At 38.0% G+C, this 15737-nt stretch overlaps 1 protein-coding gene and 1 long non-coding RNA gene across 3 annotated transcripts; one reads left to right on the plus strand and one right to left on the minus strand.

The window, feature by feature from the left end:
* The first annotated feature begins 4636 nt into the window (after positions 1–4636).
* sp6 (Sp6 transcription factor) lies at positions 4637–13160 on the plus strand. Of its 2 annotated transcripts, none has more exons than XM_044027841.1 (2): positions 4637–4797; positions 9711–13160. In XM_044027841.1, exon 2 carries the CDS (start codon positions 9830–9832, stop codon positions 10748–10750), a length of 921 nt encoding a protein of 306 aa, XP_043883776.1. In that variant the 5' UTR covers positions 4637–4797; positions 9711–9829; the 3' UTR covers positions 10751–13160. The 2 variants fall into 2 exon arrangements, with proteins under 2 accessions (XP_043883776.1, XP_043883777.1); XM_044027842.1 differs by lacking the exon at positions 4637–4797 and adding an exon at positions 6246–6374.
* A 46-nt stretch (positions 13161–13206) lies between these two features.
* LOC122770762 lies at positions 13207–15735 on the minus strand. Its single transcript, XR_006360544.1, has 3 exons — positions 14711–15735; positions 13573–13713; positions 13207–13497 (listed from the first exon to the last, which is right to left on the minus strand). It is a non-coding gene; the product is annotated as an uncharacterized LOC122770762 (long non-coding RNA).
* Between the last annotated feature and the right edge of the window lie 2 nt (positions 15736–15737).

Genomic DNA, 15737 nt, shown 5'->3' on the forward strand with positions numbered 1-15737 from the left:
TCACTCATGTCTGCTGGGAAAACAGTGTGCGGTTTAATCAAATCTGGTAAGTGAACGTGAATTATTTTTCATGGTTTGTATCTACAGCCACTTTATTAGGTGTATATATAAAAAACAAAGCTTAACTGCTTGAAATAAGCTTGAACAGCAACTCAATGCATTTAGACATGAAGACATGAATGGACAAGCTGATTGAAGTGACTTTGAATGTGCCATGGTCTGAGTATTTCACAAACTGAAAAAGACAAAACACCCAGTGAACGAAACATGAGGAGGACAACACAAATACAGCAGTGAAGTGGTGAAGCAGTGAAAGAGTGAAGCAGTGAAACAGTGACGAAGTGAAACAGTGAAGCAGTGAAGCAGTGAAAGGGTGAAGCAGTGAAACAGTGAAGCAGTGAAAGAGTGAAGCAGTGACAAAGTGAAGCAGGAAAGAGTGAAGCAGTGAAACAGTGACGAAGTGAAGCAGTGAAAGAGTGACGAAGTGAAACAGTGAAACAGTGACAAAGTGAAGCAGTGAACATTGAAAGAGTGAAGCAGTGAAACAATGAAAGAGTGAAGCAGTGAAAGAGTGAAGCAGTGAAAGAGAAGCAGTGAAAGAGTGAACAGTGAAGCAGTGAACAGTGAAAGAGTGAAGCAGTGAAACAATGAAACAGTGAAGCAGTGAAACAGTGAAAGAGTGAAAAGTGAAGAAGTGAAGAAGTGAACAGTAAAGCAGTGAACAGTGAAAGAGTGAAGCAGTGAAACAATGAAACAGAGAAAGAGTGAAGCAGTGAAAAGTGAAAGAGTGAAGCAGTGAAAAGTGAAGCAGTGAACAGTGAAAGAGAACCAGTGAAACAATGAAACAGTGAAAGAGTGAAGCAGTGAAAGAGTGAAGCAGTGAAAGAGTGAAGCAGTGAACAGTGAAGCAGTAAAAGAGTGAACAGTGAAAGAGTGAAACAATGAAAAGTGAAGCAGTGAACAGTGAAAGAGTGAAGCAGTGAGTGAACAGTGAACAGTGAAAGAGTGAAGAACAGTGAAAGAGTTAAACAGTGAAAGAGTGAAGCAGTGAAACAATGAAACAGTAAAGCAGTGAAAGAGTGAAGCAGTAAAACAGTGACCAGTGAAAGAGTGAAACAGTGAAAGAGTGAAACAGTGAAACAGTGAAGCAGTGAAAGAGTGAACAGTGAAAGAGTGAAGCAGTGAAAGAGTGAAGCAGTGAAAGAGTGAACAGTGAAGCAGTGAAAGAGTGAACAGTGAAAGAGTGAAGCAGTGAAGCAGTGAACAGTGAAAGAGTGAAGCAGTGAAACAATGAAACAGTGAAACAGTGAAGCGGAAGCAGTGAAACAGTGAAACAGTGAAAAGTGAAGCAGTGAAAGAGTGAAGCAGTGAAACAATGAAGCAGTGAAAGAGTGAACAGTGAAAGAGTGAAAAGTGAAGCAGTGAAAGAGTGAAACAGTGAAACAATGAAACATTGAAGCAGTGAAAGAGTGAAAGAGTGAAAGAGTGAAACAGTGAAACAGTGAAGCAGTGAAGCAGTGAAACTGCTGAAAAGATGCTAGATATCACTAGAACAGATTCACTGAATATGCCCACAGAACCTTTCTTTGCCCTGGCTTATTATTGTTATTATTATTATTATCATTATTATTATTATTATCATTATTATTATTGTTATCATTATTATTATTATTATTATTGTTATTATTATTATTATTATTATTATTATTATTATTGTTATTATTATTATTATTATTATTATTATTAGTATTATTATTGTTGTTATTATTATTATTATTATTATTATTATTATTATTATTATTATTATTATTATATCTGTAATGTGTACAACGTCTTCTTTTGGTGCAGTGTTCCGCACAGTCCCGGTATATGTACTACAGCGTTTTAAGTCACGTTACAACACCGTCTTTACGGCAAAGAAAAATGTTTGATGTTTTGGTTTCGTGCCATTTCCGTGTGGATGTGTCGCAAAGAGAGCAGTTTGGAAAGACTTTAAGATCAGCAGCAACAACAATCCAACACCTCGAGAAGCGACACTTTAAATAAACTTTATCCACTGTTACAGTCTATTTCTTTATCAAAATCAAAGGTTTTGAACCCGTCCTCATAATCTAATATTTATAATATTTATAATCTAATATTTTACGTGTGCTGCTGACCTCTGGGTTCTACCTGGTTAAAAAAGGTTAAATCAAATAAAATGAATAAATAAAACATGTACATTTAGCACATTTAGATCCACTGTTTCTGGTCAGTGTGGGTTAAGTTTAGAGAATATTTGATTATTTGATGTTCGTAAGTGTGTATCGTTTTCTATTATTCATGTTAAATACATAAATGTTCATGGTGTTTGATCAGCACTGTAAGGGATTATGAGGGAGTACAGATGAAGGTGAAGGGCCCAAACTCGCTTCTTTGCCTGGGGCCCCCCAGAGTCAGTATCACACTACAAATACAAATAAAATCCCTCTAAAATAAAACAGTACAGCTAAGAGCTTCGGTGTCCACTTTGACAAGGTTTTTCAAATTTGATGAACAAATCTCATGAATCGTTAAGTTCAGCTCAGGTTTATCGCAAAGTTTTAGAGAGACTGAGTCGCGCTTTTATGACATTATGGCTGGATTATTCTTAGATTATACTGAGACCAGTCATCCAGCTCGTCCACATGACACTCGTGTTGCACACCTTTCACTGACTTCCTGTTATTTTACAGACTGATTTTTAAAATGTAACTGTTGATTTTTGAATCTCCATCTTTATGACCAATCACGAGGTCTGAGGTCAAATAACTGCTTTTACACGTAGCGTAAAACACGGCTAAAAACTTTGTAGTTGCCCCCAAACTATGGAATGTCTGAAACATCAATACAGAGAAATATTGCCAATATTATATTGCTGTATTGTTTATTTTTATTTTAGAATATTATTTACAAATGAACATCAATCAATTGATATTTCAGTCCACTAGATGGTAGCAAGGGCTTACGCTCACTAAAGCTGTTGCGTGGGTATATCGCAACGACATTTTTGCTCAGTATTTTGCAATTTCGTGATAATATCATCTTAAATATCATGATAATATCATATCGTGTAAATATTGTGATAATATCATATCGTGTAAATATTGTGATAACTTCGTATCGTGTTTTAAATATTGTGATAACTTCGTATCGTGTTTTAAATATTGTGATAATATTGTATCGTGACTTAAATATTGTGATAACTTCGTATCGTGTCTTAAATATTGTGATAATATCGTATCGTGACTTAAATATTGTGATAATATCGTATCATGACTTAAATATTGTGATAACATCGTATCGTGTTTTAAATATTGTGATAACATCGTATCGTGTTTTAAATATTGTGATAACTTTGTATCGTGTTTTAAATATTGTGATAATATTGTATTGTGACTTAAATATTGTAATAATATCGTATCGTGTCTTAAATATTGTGATAACTTCGTATCGTGTCTTAAATATAGTGACATATCGTTAAAGACCCACCTCTTCTCCATGGACTTCACTTGAGGATGACAATATTCTACCCAAACTAGATTTTTTATTAATTTACATTTTCTCATGTTTATTTCTTTATGTTTTGTGCCTTTTTGTTGTAACTTCTTTTTGTACTTGTATAAAGCACTTGTTGTTTTTAAAGGTGTTTTAGAAATAAACTTGATTTAATGTAGGGCTGCAATGATTAGCCCATTACTAAAAAATAATTTCCTACTATTTTGACTACTATACCTACTATATAACTTATTATTTGATTTTTTAAATTATTAAAACAAGCTTTTCTGATTTTTCAGCTTCTTAAATGTGAATATTTTCTGGTTTCTTTGCTCCATTAGACAAACCCTTTTAACCCACTGCTCCTTATGTACATATTTTGTGTTTGTGTTAGTGTGTACATTTTCATATCTTAGGCTTTGCTTTTTGTTTACTCTAATTAAATGCACCAAAACACCACAAGTCAAATTCCTTGCGCGTGATTCCACAGTCAATAAATCTGAAAGAAATTTTGCTTGAGGACAAAAGAATATGTGTGAGAACATCATCATTTCGAGGTTTGGGAAAAAAATCTTAACAGTCAAGAAAATAATTGACCGATTAACACATTCATTGATTACGATAATGTAATGTAATCTTAATGTAAATGCTATTTCAAGGAAAGAAAAAAGTAAACTCATTTCCACATGATAATTTATATATTTACATATATATACACATACATATGTATATGTATGAATTGAATTGAATATATATTCAATTCAATCTTTCACTTCAAACTTTATTAGGGACACAAGTGAGCAGTCCATAGCACCAACAGAACACAATACGATAAAAAAATATATATAGATAGATAGATAGATAGATAGATAGATATATATATATATACATATATAGATAGATATATGTATATATATATATGAAGCCAAAAACATGCACGTAAAATGGCTTTGAGTTCTGTAGTAAGAGGAGTTTGAAAAAAAACCCAACCACACAGTATTTTACACATCTTCAGAAGGGAGGGGGTGTCAGAGCAGGAGGGGGCGGAGCCTGCACACACTCAAAGGCTCTTTGCTTTATGATAAAGTTCGTCAGTGAGTGAGTGAGTGAGTGAGTGAGTGAGTGAGTCTGTACCTGTGTGCTGTCGTCCTGCTGCAGCGTCTGTGATGAGGAGAGCCGGTGAAATGTGATGAGGATTTTATTGAGTTTTCTGGGCAGTTTTGTTCTGAGGGAAGAAGAAGCGACAGAAGTGAACTGAGAACAGAGAAGAGCAGCAAACAGGTAACTCAGGATTCTCTTTAACCTCCTGTCACTGCCATGTCTAATATTTTAGGAGCTTTTACTTATACTTTATTTATTTTAATTTATTAAGATTTATTTAGATGCAGCCACACACACACACACACACACAGAGTAACAGTGTTGTATATACTGTATAAAGCAGTAAAGCAGTCTGGCAGAATTAAAGTGACACTAAAAGAGTCACTTTATCTCTTTAAATGTATTCTTTCTATGTTTATATACTATTCTGTTTTAGATACTGTTATAGTGGAGCAGTCTGCTAGTGTGTTCCATTAACATTTTTAGTTTAATAGTGTAAAAAGTTTACTTTGCATTAACATAGAAAAGGTTCCCTCATAGCAAAAGAAACCAGACATGAGATCATTTAGTGACGCAGACAACACAATAAAAATCATTTCACTTGGACACAGATATTACATCTCAGCACCGATACCACCAACTACAGTACTACTACTACTACTACTACTACTCCTACAGGTATAATAATAATAATAATAATGATAATACTAACAAGAGTAATAATAATAATAAAAATGATAACAAGAATTGTGGCTGCAAAGACTAAATTAATCGTCAACTACTTTGATAAACAATTAGATAATTCATTAAAACAAGTTGTCAGATTTTTCAGCTTCTTAAACACTAAATATCTTAAATATATATATTATCTGGTTTATTTGCTCCATATAACAAAGAAAGAATCAAAACTGATTCATTTTGGTTTGTGGACATTTTGAGGTTTGGGAAACACTAATGGACTGATTTATAAAAAAGTTCTGATATTTTGTGGACCAAAAAAACTAATCCACAGATGATATTAATTCTAATACTCTTTATTCATATATTTTAAAACGCATTTACAAACTGCTGTACACTTACTAAAAACTAAAATAAAGATGTGAGTATATACATATGTACACATGTATATATATATATATATATACATACAGTACATATATATAGAAGTAAAGTGAAGCAGGTGTAAAATCACTGAAAAACCATTTAAATCAGTGAATTAAAACCATGGCTGATTTCTTCTTATACTTTGTCCATAATCTGAAAGTCCTGATTAAAAACATTCTGTCATTTAAAACTTTAATGCAAAAATATATGAATGTATTATTTATTCTTTCTCATGTAAGTTTTGATTATATAGTTGATTAAGTGTCTATCAACATTTTAGTGTAGCTCTTGTTTCACTTCATAAATAAATATGTCAAATATATTGAGGAAACTTTTGTAACTTTGTTACCATTTGTTTATTTCTGTGGATGTTAAATTCCAGTGTAATGCGAAATAGAAATGAATAAAAAAGGTGAAATAAAGAGTTTCATGCTTTTGCTTTGCAGGAAACAAAACTATGGGATATTTTCCCCAGAATACAATAAACGGCAAATGTATCATCTACAGTAGAAGGAGAGTTTAAATGGTGTAAGCAGGGGTTAGTGAAACGTGCGTCGCAACAGATTTGATTGAACCTGATTTCTTTATTATTAAATATGTTTGTTTTTATAGGAAGAGCTCCATTCAAACACGAATGGCATTGTTTCACTGTGGTGACAGACACATTATAATTAATATGATTAAGATTTATACAATGGAGGAATTATCTAAATAAGTTACTAGAATGCCCTAATTTTATTTATTTATTTATATTATTTCTAGAATAAAAGTGCAGATGTCTTAAATAGAAAACCATGAGTGTTCTAGTTTCATTTTAGTAACTTCATACAGTATTAAGTTCAGTACTTTCATGTAACATGCTCTAATTTGCATGAAATGTTTGATCTGAATCCAAATGTAGCAATTAAATACAAAATAGATTAAAACAAATTGAATTGTCTTTAGTGCTGTGGACTGATTTAGTTGAAGTTTGTTGAGGTCATTTTAGATTTTATGTTTTTATATTTTGGCGTCGTACGTGTTTTACGCTGCTTGATTTGATGTTTTACTCTCTTAAACAAACAGTGTTGACCTTACTCATCGCGAGCCACATTTAGACATCATCTCATCCTTAGATACACTCGGACCCTAAAACCTAAACGTTATCAAGCGCATAATATTGTATTCAGAGAGATGATGGAATAAATATCGTTTGCTTTTGCTAAAAAAAAAAACAGAAGAAGAAAGAAAATGGCGTCTCAGGGCACTGGTGAAATGAAATGTTTGTTCTTTGTCCACGGAGGAACAAAAATGCTCGGCGTGACTGAAGCGCTGTACAAATTGAAGTCAAATATGCAGCATTTCCGAACAAGCGTGTACAAATCAGCATCACACAGCAGCAGTAAATCAATGAGGACACTGCACTTCATCATATCATCAGCAGAACTGACGTCACGGTGACGCTGTAGTTTGGATTTTAACAGTAGAGACTTATCATCACGATGATTCATTCTCCCCTCCGTATTGTCGGACTCTGCAAAGGTCAGAATGTTTTTTAACAGAAATGTGTATGAAGATCACCACGGTTACTGACCTGATGTGATCCTCCTGCACCCATTGTGTACTGAGCAAGTTGAGCAAGTTGAAACAAACTATTGTAAAAGTCATTTATCCAAACTAGTTTGTTTGGAGCGTCTGCAGTTGTGTGTTCTCATTCTGGGAAAAGATGGTGTGGGAGAACTAAGGATTTCATTTGAAAAGAAAATCAGTTTGTCAGCGACAAAAAGGGGGAAGGAAGCTAATTATTAGGTTTCCAAATGTTGGAATTGGGAACAAGAGAACTCAGTTTTTACTGATTTCTTTCATGAGGGCAGACTTGTTAACTGGAGGCTGTGCTGGGTCTTGGTCGGGCAGGTTTTATGACCACAGCTCTGTCATTGCTCTGTACCATCCTACACCCCCCCCCATGCCAGCTGTTTCCCTCCGCAGCTCTCAACGCTCCCAGCACTTAAACGAAAAAAGGAGTAGGAGGATGATGCTGCTGTCCTGGTTTGTTTACGGTTTTCAGTGGGTTGCGGGGACCGTTCTGCTGGGCGTCTAGAGTCACATTCCCAAAAGATTACAGAGCAGTAGGTCTGGCTCCAGGCCGACATGAAGTAAATCAGCTTGGCCCTCAGCAAAAGACGTTTCATTAGGGAATTTCAAAGTAATTGCTTTAGGATTTCACAGGTTTATGGAAGTAAATCTGTCTCACCAGATTTTGAATTTTAAAAGCCTTTCAATTTGAGTTCCCCCAATGAATTCAACTCTTGCCATTCTAACTTTAATTTGCAGCATGGTCAAAATTCAGACTCAAAGGTTCTAGGTTTAAAATATTCATATAATATATATTCAATGTGCTGTGATTTGAATCGCTAAATTCACATCCCAAATTTGAATCGACAAATTTGAAGATAAGCAATCAATTCTGGCTGGAATCGCACCAACATTCAGCCAATCACACTGTGCTCTGTTGGTCATGTGATGCTGGTGCTTGGAATTGCCACTAATACATATGGTGGTATGTTTTTTGCAGATTGATCAAGTAAATGTTGGTTCCATTCAAGTCTGATTCAATTGCTTATCCTTGGTGACCCAGGATTTGCTAAATCTGAATTTTACTTCAAATCTGATTTTCTGAATCATTTTTTGAAATAAAAAGAAAAAAAGAAAGAACAAACTAATCTTGACTTGAAATTGGAAAGCTCTGGTGAAACTTTACTTTTGACTCGAGCTTTCAGGACTTGTCGTCCTCTTGAATCGACTGCTTTGACAAACTGACATCTACTGACAGAGAGACACCACCTGTAAGCTGAACCACGCGCCTATAATGAAGCTGCATATGTGGCATAATCAATATCCTCCAGTGGACCTGGGAAGCTTTTTCTATGTCAGATAGAATTTTACACAAAGTAATCTCAAGATAGCAAACTCTAAAGCTCAGGCTGCTTCACTGTTTCCTGCTGTAAAGATAATTGTAGATGTGATGGGGGTGTGGTGGAAGTCAACAAGATTGTTTAGGGCTTGGACATGTTTGGAGCCTAACACAAGTCCTGTAGGCTGCTACTTCCTTGTCATAAATTTTCCCCAGAACTGTTAACAAGCTTTTGCGTCACCCTTAAAAACTGGAGCTGCTCCTCCTCCTCCTCCTCCTCCTCTGTGGGACGGTTCACTGACGCCGTTGAGATATGTGAACCTACCTGGAGCGTGTTGGGGACAGGATTCTTTTTAGAGCAAGTTGTCGTCAATTATGTACATAAAGGATTTGTTCTCACGTTATTGTTGGACTCTCATGCTCATGAATGCCGTCAGTCTGCAACTGCTGATGCTTTGTGCTGCCAGTGTGTGAGAGGCGGGGCATTTACGGGGCTCCTTTTCTAGCTTTGGCTGTAGGGCTGTTGTAAATCATGTGTGAATCATAAAAAAAGAAAAAAACTGGTTCTTCTGTCTGCCAAGTCCCATCTTCACAAACCTCTAAGACGTACAAATAGACTTTGGCCTGCAGCCATACCTCCCTGGAACTTCTTCCCTCACCAAACTGCTCCCCTGTCAACACTCCCCGTCTCACTCGGCCCTACCCCCAATCTCTGGAGCCGCTGCCACTACCTCTGCTCTGGGCCGATGATGTTGTTTTCTTTGCGTTTGTCTTTGACTGTCCTCCGTGGGAAGTACCTGGCAGCGGATGCATGTGGCAGGCTTCTGTCTGGACACGTCTGCCCCCCCCGCCTCCACGGCCACGCAGCGTGAGAACTGCAGTATCTGTGGTGATGAAGGCGGAGTGCTCAAGGTTGGTAATGTTGTAGCAGATTTAGGCCAAAAGCTACAAAACTTCAAAGTGTTTCAGACTATGAAAAATGACCTCGAGACGTCAAAGTTGGTGCTTGTGGTTGAGTGCAGTGATTCAGAAAATGTAACTGAGACCGACATGAGAGAGATTTGAAGATGTGACTGTTTCTTCTTTCTTTCTGCAGGGTTTTTCAATGCCTCACCATCCCAGCATGTGGTAATCTTCTCAGACAAACCAGAAAGATAGTGAACGACACTTGAAGTGGTTCACCTCGTCAACAATCCACCTGCACCAGCTGCTCAAATGGCCCACCCTTATGAGCCCTGGTTAAGGACAGCACCACCAAGTGGAAGTTCAGAGGACATGAACATCCCCTCCTGGTGGGACCTCCACAGAGATGTCCAAGCAGGGAGCTGGATAGACCTGCAGACGGCTCAGGGTGTTGGTCTACCGCCAGTGAGTCCAGGGACTTCCATGGGGTTGCAGTCCTCTTTAGGTCCCTACGGCTCTGACCCACAGCTGTGCGCCTTGCCTTCAGCTCAGCACGTTCAACCCTCACACTCACCTCACCTCTTCCCCCAGGATGGCTTTAAGATGGAGCCACTGGCCCCAGAAATGCTGCAGCAAGAGCCATTTTCCCTGGAGGAGCCACAGGAGACATCTGTCTCTGCCCGTCCGAAGCCCCAACGCCGCTCCTCTTCCAGAGGTGCTGGTCAGGCTGTGTGTCGGTGCCCTAACTGCGTCCATGCTGAGCAAATGGGCCAGAGCACAGAAGACAGCAGGAGGAAGCACATGCACAACTGCCATATTCCCGGCTGTGGCAAAGCCTACGCTAAGACCTCCCATTTGAAGGCGCACCTGAGATGGCACAGCGGGGACAGGCCGTTTGTCTGCAACTGGCTCTTCTGCGGCAAGAGATTCACGCGCTCTGATGAACTTCAGCGCCACCTGCAGACGCACACTGGAGCCAAGAAGTTCAGCTGCGCACTATGCCCCAGAGTCTTCATGCGCAATGACCATCTGGCCAAGCACATGCGCACGCACGAGTCACCGCCAGGACACGGGGACGAGAGAGTGAACGGAGACGGCAGGATCGATAAGGGCTTCGACGCATCCTCGACATCGCAGTCGTCTTCAAATGTGTCTGACACCACAGAGCCACAGATGAAGCTGAAATGTGAGACAGATCCATCAGTCTCCAGTGTGACCGGGCAGTCCGGCTAATTTCATCAGTCACAGGTTTTACCATCTGTTGCCTCTCTCTGTCATTGAGGTGTCATAGATTTACGATAGAATAGAGAAGAAAGAAGAAAAGTTAGGAGTTCTTCTGATGAAAGCTGGATTTCCTGTGAAATGAACAGCTGTGTCATAACGCAGAGAGAAAGCATGAGTTTTACTGGCGGATTCAAACTTTCCTCTGTCTTTACTAAAGGTGAAAAACGTCAAAGCAGGCGACCTAGCTGAAGCCGCCTCACATTTAACTGCTGCTAGATCGACAGTCCAAATGAAGGTGGCTCGTTCAGCTGTTTACAGTGAAATCATTTATACGTGGTACTGGAAGAGTTTCAAAGGTTACATGCCTTTTAAGTGAGACAGCAGAGAGTGAGAATAATTTCTTTTTGTTTCAGACTATCACCTTGCTATTAGTGCAGACTACTGTGCAATTTGTGATGAGACACTGGAGAATAATTACAGCATTTTCTATTTTTTTGTTTTTTAAAGGTCAGATGTTGTTTACAAGCTTAACAGAACACAGGGCCACTGAATTGGGTGTGTGTGTGTGTGTGTGTGTGTGTGTGTGTTTGTGTTCTCGTATGTAAGTAATTGAAAGGGTACATGAACAAAGAGAGCGATGCTGTGCTGTGGCATCTGCCACGCACCACTGACTGCTAATATTAATGTGATGACAATATAATATAATATAATATAATATAATATAATATAAGACGGTAGCTCAGTTCCGGTCAGGTGAGAAAAGAGGAGGAAACGCTGCCTGGCTAAATGAATCCTGGTTTCTGTTGGGACACGCTGATGACAGCCGCCATATCTGGTGTAAACACAGTTCCAGAGATCCACCCTGTCAACATATGTCAAGCAGCTGGCGTTGATTGAAACTTCCAGCATAAAAGCAGAGCTCTGTGACATCATTGGTCCCCGGGAACATACGCAGTCCCAATATTTAATGAGATTTTTGTTAAAAGCAATGGATCAAAGCACTGTGTAATGTGAAAGATGTTGTGTCAGATCGTTATCATCTGACCCTACATTTCCCCTTCAGTTGCACTTTGAGCAGATTTGAGCCCATTGTTGTGGTTTTCTAGCTATTTTTTTTTTTTGGTTAAGAATCACTCCTCATATCCAACCCTGTTTCCAGCAGCAAGTACCTAGTGATAAAGCCACCGTAGGCTATCAAGCCAGCAAAAAACTGCAGAGTGACAAAGTTAATGAAAATCATTTGTTGTTTCTGCTGGTTCCATCATTAAGTAACTGTTTGTATTGGAGGTAATAAACGTGTCCTACTGCCCCAATGTGGCACAAAAGTGCATTATATTGGTGGTGGGTGGTATAATAGTGGCTTTATACAGTTTTCCCCGAATATTTTCATCTTGATACCTCTGCAGTCGAGCTATAGTCCCGCTCTTTTAGCACTGTGGTTCTCAAACTGTGGTACATGTACCACCAGTGGTACACACACTTCCTCTGGTAGGTACTTGGAGAAATGTCAGAAATACTGTTCTACTGTAAATACCAGGACACGTGAGCGCGTAGAAAATGAAACAACTAATAATAATGAATAATAATAATTAGAGTCACCTTATCTCTTGCTCCATCTTAATCTAATTTCACTACACCAGTGTGTGAAGTATATGTGAGGAAGAGGAGGAGGACGATGAGAGTGCAAATGGGAATAAATCTGCCTCCAGTGAAAAGTTTGTCGCTGACTTTTGCTCAGCCTACTTACACCACACTTTAACGTTGGCAGTAATGGTGTTACTTCAAGAGCTCAATATTTTCTCAGGTGGTACTTGGTATAAAAGGTTTGAGAACCACTGTTAGCACGTTTTTATTGCCATGTGTCTCAAACTTAACTCTGATAAATCATCTTACTTAGCGGTCCAGCATGAAATAAAACCGAAAATGAGTGACACATACGGTTTGTCTGGATAATTAACCTTTATAATCAGTACTGTATGATCAGTAGTTCTGTAGTAAGCAGTGTAAGCAGCTGTACACTCTAAAAACACTGTTAGGATGCATATAAACCAAGTTAGGCTGAGATTTCTATACTGTATATTAGGGAGCCGACATTATTGTTGGACCACGATTACTGCATTCATGTATAGATGATAATAAATGGACGCTAGTGCTTAAATATCAGTCAATTATTGCATAATTACTATTATAATATTATTAGTATTATTATTTTTTGTTGACCTTATTATAGATTTGTGAGACTTTTGTTATGGTCAGTAGAACAAAATGGACATGTTTTTAAATTGGTCATTGTAGTAAGTTACTTTAGTTGTGGAGACTGTAATAAATTCAAAATGTTTAATAAGTTATGTATCATGGTGTAGTAACTTGTATTTAATCTATTATTGTCCGCTATGAAATAAAAATATATATATATATATTATGTGTATGTGTCTTTTTTTTTTTTAAAGATGAGGCTAATAAGCTCATTATTAGCTCATTTTTATTTGCACTACTGAAATAAGACACTCTCTAATGAGAGTGGTTTGACTACAAAGAGGACCCGACAATGCAGAGGAGACAGATCACGGTTTAACAAGGTTTACTGCCGATGCAGCTGTGCCGGGAAATGGCGAGAGCCCAGGGTGAGACTCAGTGAGTGGGGGGATGCTGGCAGGAACAGACTCACGATGGTGAATAGAGACAGGGGAGGTTCCAACGGCCGAGGTGGGTTGTGGTGAATCCGCAGCTCTCGGGGAAGCAGGAGACGTGGTGACCTGAAGCAGAACAACACCAGTAAATATTCCAGAAGTCAGAGTTTCAGAAATCACAGCAGAAGTCATATGAGTTACCACTGGTAGAGCAAAAACAATCTGACGCTGGTGACTGGGACGACAAAGGCTTAAGAAGCTCATCAGGAGCAGGTGAGGATGAGCTGCCACAGGTGTTACTGATCACCAGCGTCATCAGTGGAAGTAGGTCAGCCACGCCTCCTGCAGAGAGGGAAGAGAGAGAGAGTGAGAGAGAGAGAGAGAGAGAGAGAGAGCGGCACGGAGGTAAATAACGAATAGTAAGAATAATAACGGTGGAGGAGAGTGGGATTGTCAGTCAGTCAGTCATCATCTAACCGCTTTATCCTCCACCAGAGGGTCGCGGGGGGTGCTGTGCCAATCTCAGTTACATCGGCCGATAGGGTAATAATAATAATTTTTAGAATCAGCAGTATTGTATTGTTGTTGTTATTAGTCGTAATTAATATTTGTCAGAGGATGGTTAATATGGTAGAAGAACCACCAATTTAAATACTTTGAGGTTTGGAAACCCTGCTTTCCAAACCTCAAAGTATCACAGGTCTTTGCAGAAACAAAGACCTGTGAAGACAATGACACATTAACCCTCATTTGCTTCCTGACTGGTTCTTGTCAGTCACATGTCAACTATATGTAACTGAATTTTCAGTTTCACACAGGAATGAATCAAATCCCTGCTCTTGTGCTCGGCAAACAGCTTGTTATTTATATCTCAAATGATCAACATAGCACCTATATCAAGACAATGTTTAACCAAAAAGGAACATGTAGATCTTTATAGAACAGTGATTTGAACAGTGTGGGCCAGTCAGCATACAGGCCTAGTGTTTCAGTATTTGCACACAATGATCATTTGTTAAATTAATAAAAAGCAAACCTTTCAAATATTACATACATATGTATATTATATATATATATAGTCCCTAGTGTACTGATCAGAGTTGAGATTCCAGTCTTGGGTGTGGACCTCAGAAGATTTTTAGATTTTCAGTCTGAAGTTTGAGAATGGCTGGTATACAAAATAGGTATTTAAGTAAAAGGTAATGAGACAAAAGAAATAGACATAAAAAACACAAAATAAATACATAATAAATAATAGTAAAATGGTAAAATTGTACTTGTAGATAAAGTCATATTTTCGAGTCATTTCTCTTTTTTGTAACTTTGAGCATTGACTTACAAAAGGAAATCGTAGCGAGAGCCAGAGAAGAAATTACAAGATATGCAGAGGTCTCTGGAGCCATCAAGTTAGTTGTCCCTCTAAATTTAAAACATAGCATAAAGAACAATATTTTCGTGGTTATGTCAAGAATGGTGGCTAAATGATGTCGTATTTTAGTGTGTCCAGGGACGAGTCTCTGCTTGGACGTTCCATTGACAAGCAGATCACTGACCAATATGAGGAGCCAGAGAGCGGTCCATCAGCTGAGACCGGTCTCCTACCCGGTTCCATCTTCAACCCAGCAACCCCGGCCTCCAATCTGGACCTGGCTGCCAAGATCAGGGAAGACCCACTCTTTGAAATCAGGTTAGTTTAGTGTCATTTGTACTGGGTTTATTCAGTTATATTTCAGTGCTGTGTATGAGTTTCTATTTTGTTCTTGTTGTAGTAGAAAAGTTAACTAACTAACTGGCCCAAAAAGTCATCATTAGAATTGTTCAAAACAAGTCCACAAATAACATCATGTTGAGTAGAATTTCTGAGATGAAACATTTCAGGGAAAAGCCAGTCGTGAAGCCACAGAGATTCAACGGAAGAAAAACTTGATCAGTATTTTCAGTTCCATTCAGAACCTTAATTTCATTTTATTCATCTTATGCATTATAAATGTTATTATTTATAATGCATCAATTTAGGATCATTACATGCAGATACTTAGACACATGTTAATTCGCCTAGATATAGATCTATGCCATCAGTTTAAGGCAGAGAACTTAAACAACTTATCTTAAAAACTATCTTTGTATCAAAGTCAAATCTTAGGACAATAACCACCTTAGCCTCCATCTTTAATCACATGTTTTATTCTTTTTCATATATATATTTAGACAGTATACCTGTTTATGATTTGATAATATCATTTTACGTATGGGTAAAAATAATAATCATATTTATAATGATCGTTAAAAATTATACATATGTATTCAAACGTTTATTGTTAGGATTGATCTACTCCTGCTTTCGCGAGGACTCGAACCGGAACCAG

This window comes from Solea senegalensis, linkage group LG6, assembly GCF_019176455.1.
Source record: "Solea senegalensis isolate Sse05_10M linkage group LG6, IFAPA_SoseM_1, whole genome shotgun sequence".
Lineage (NCBI taxonomy): Eukaryota > Metazoa > Chordata > Actinopteri > Pleuronectiformes > Soleidae > Solea > Solea senegalensis.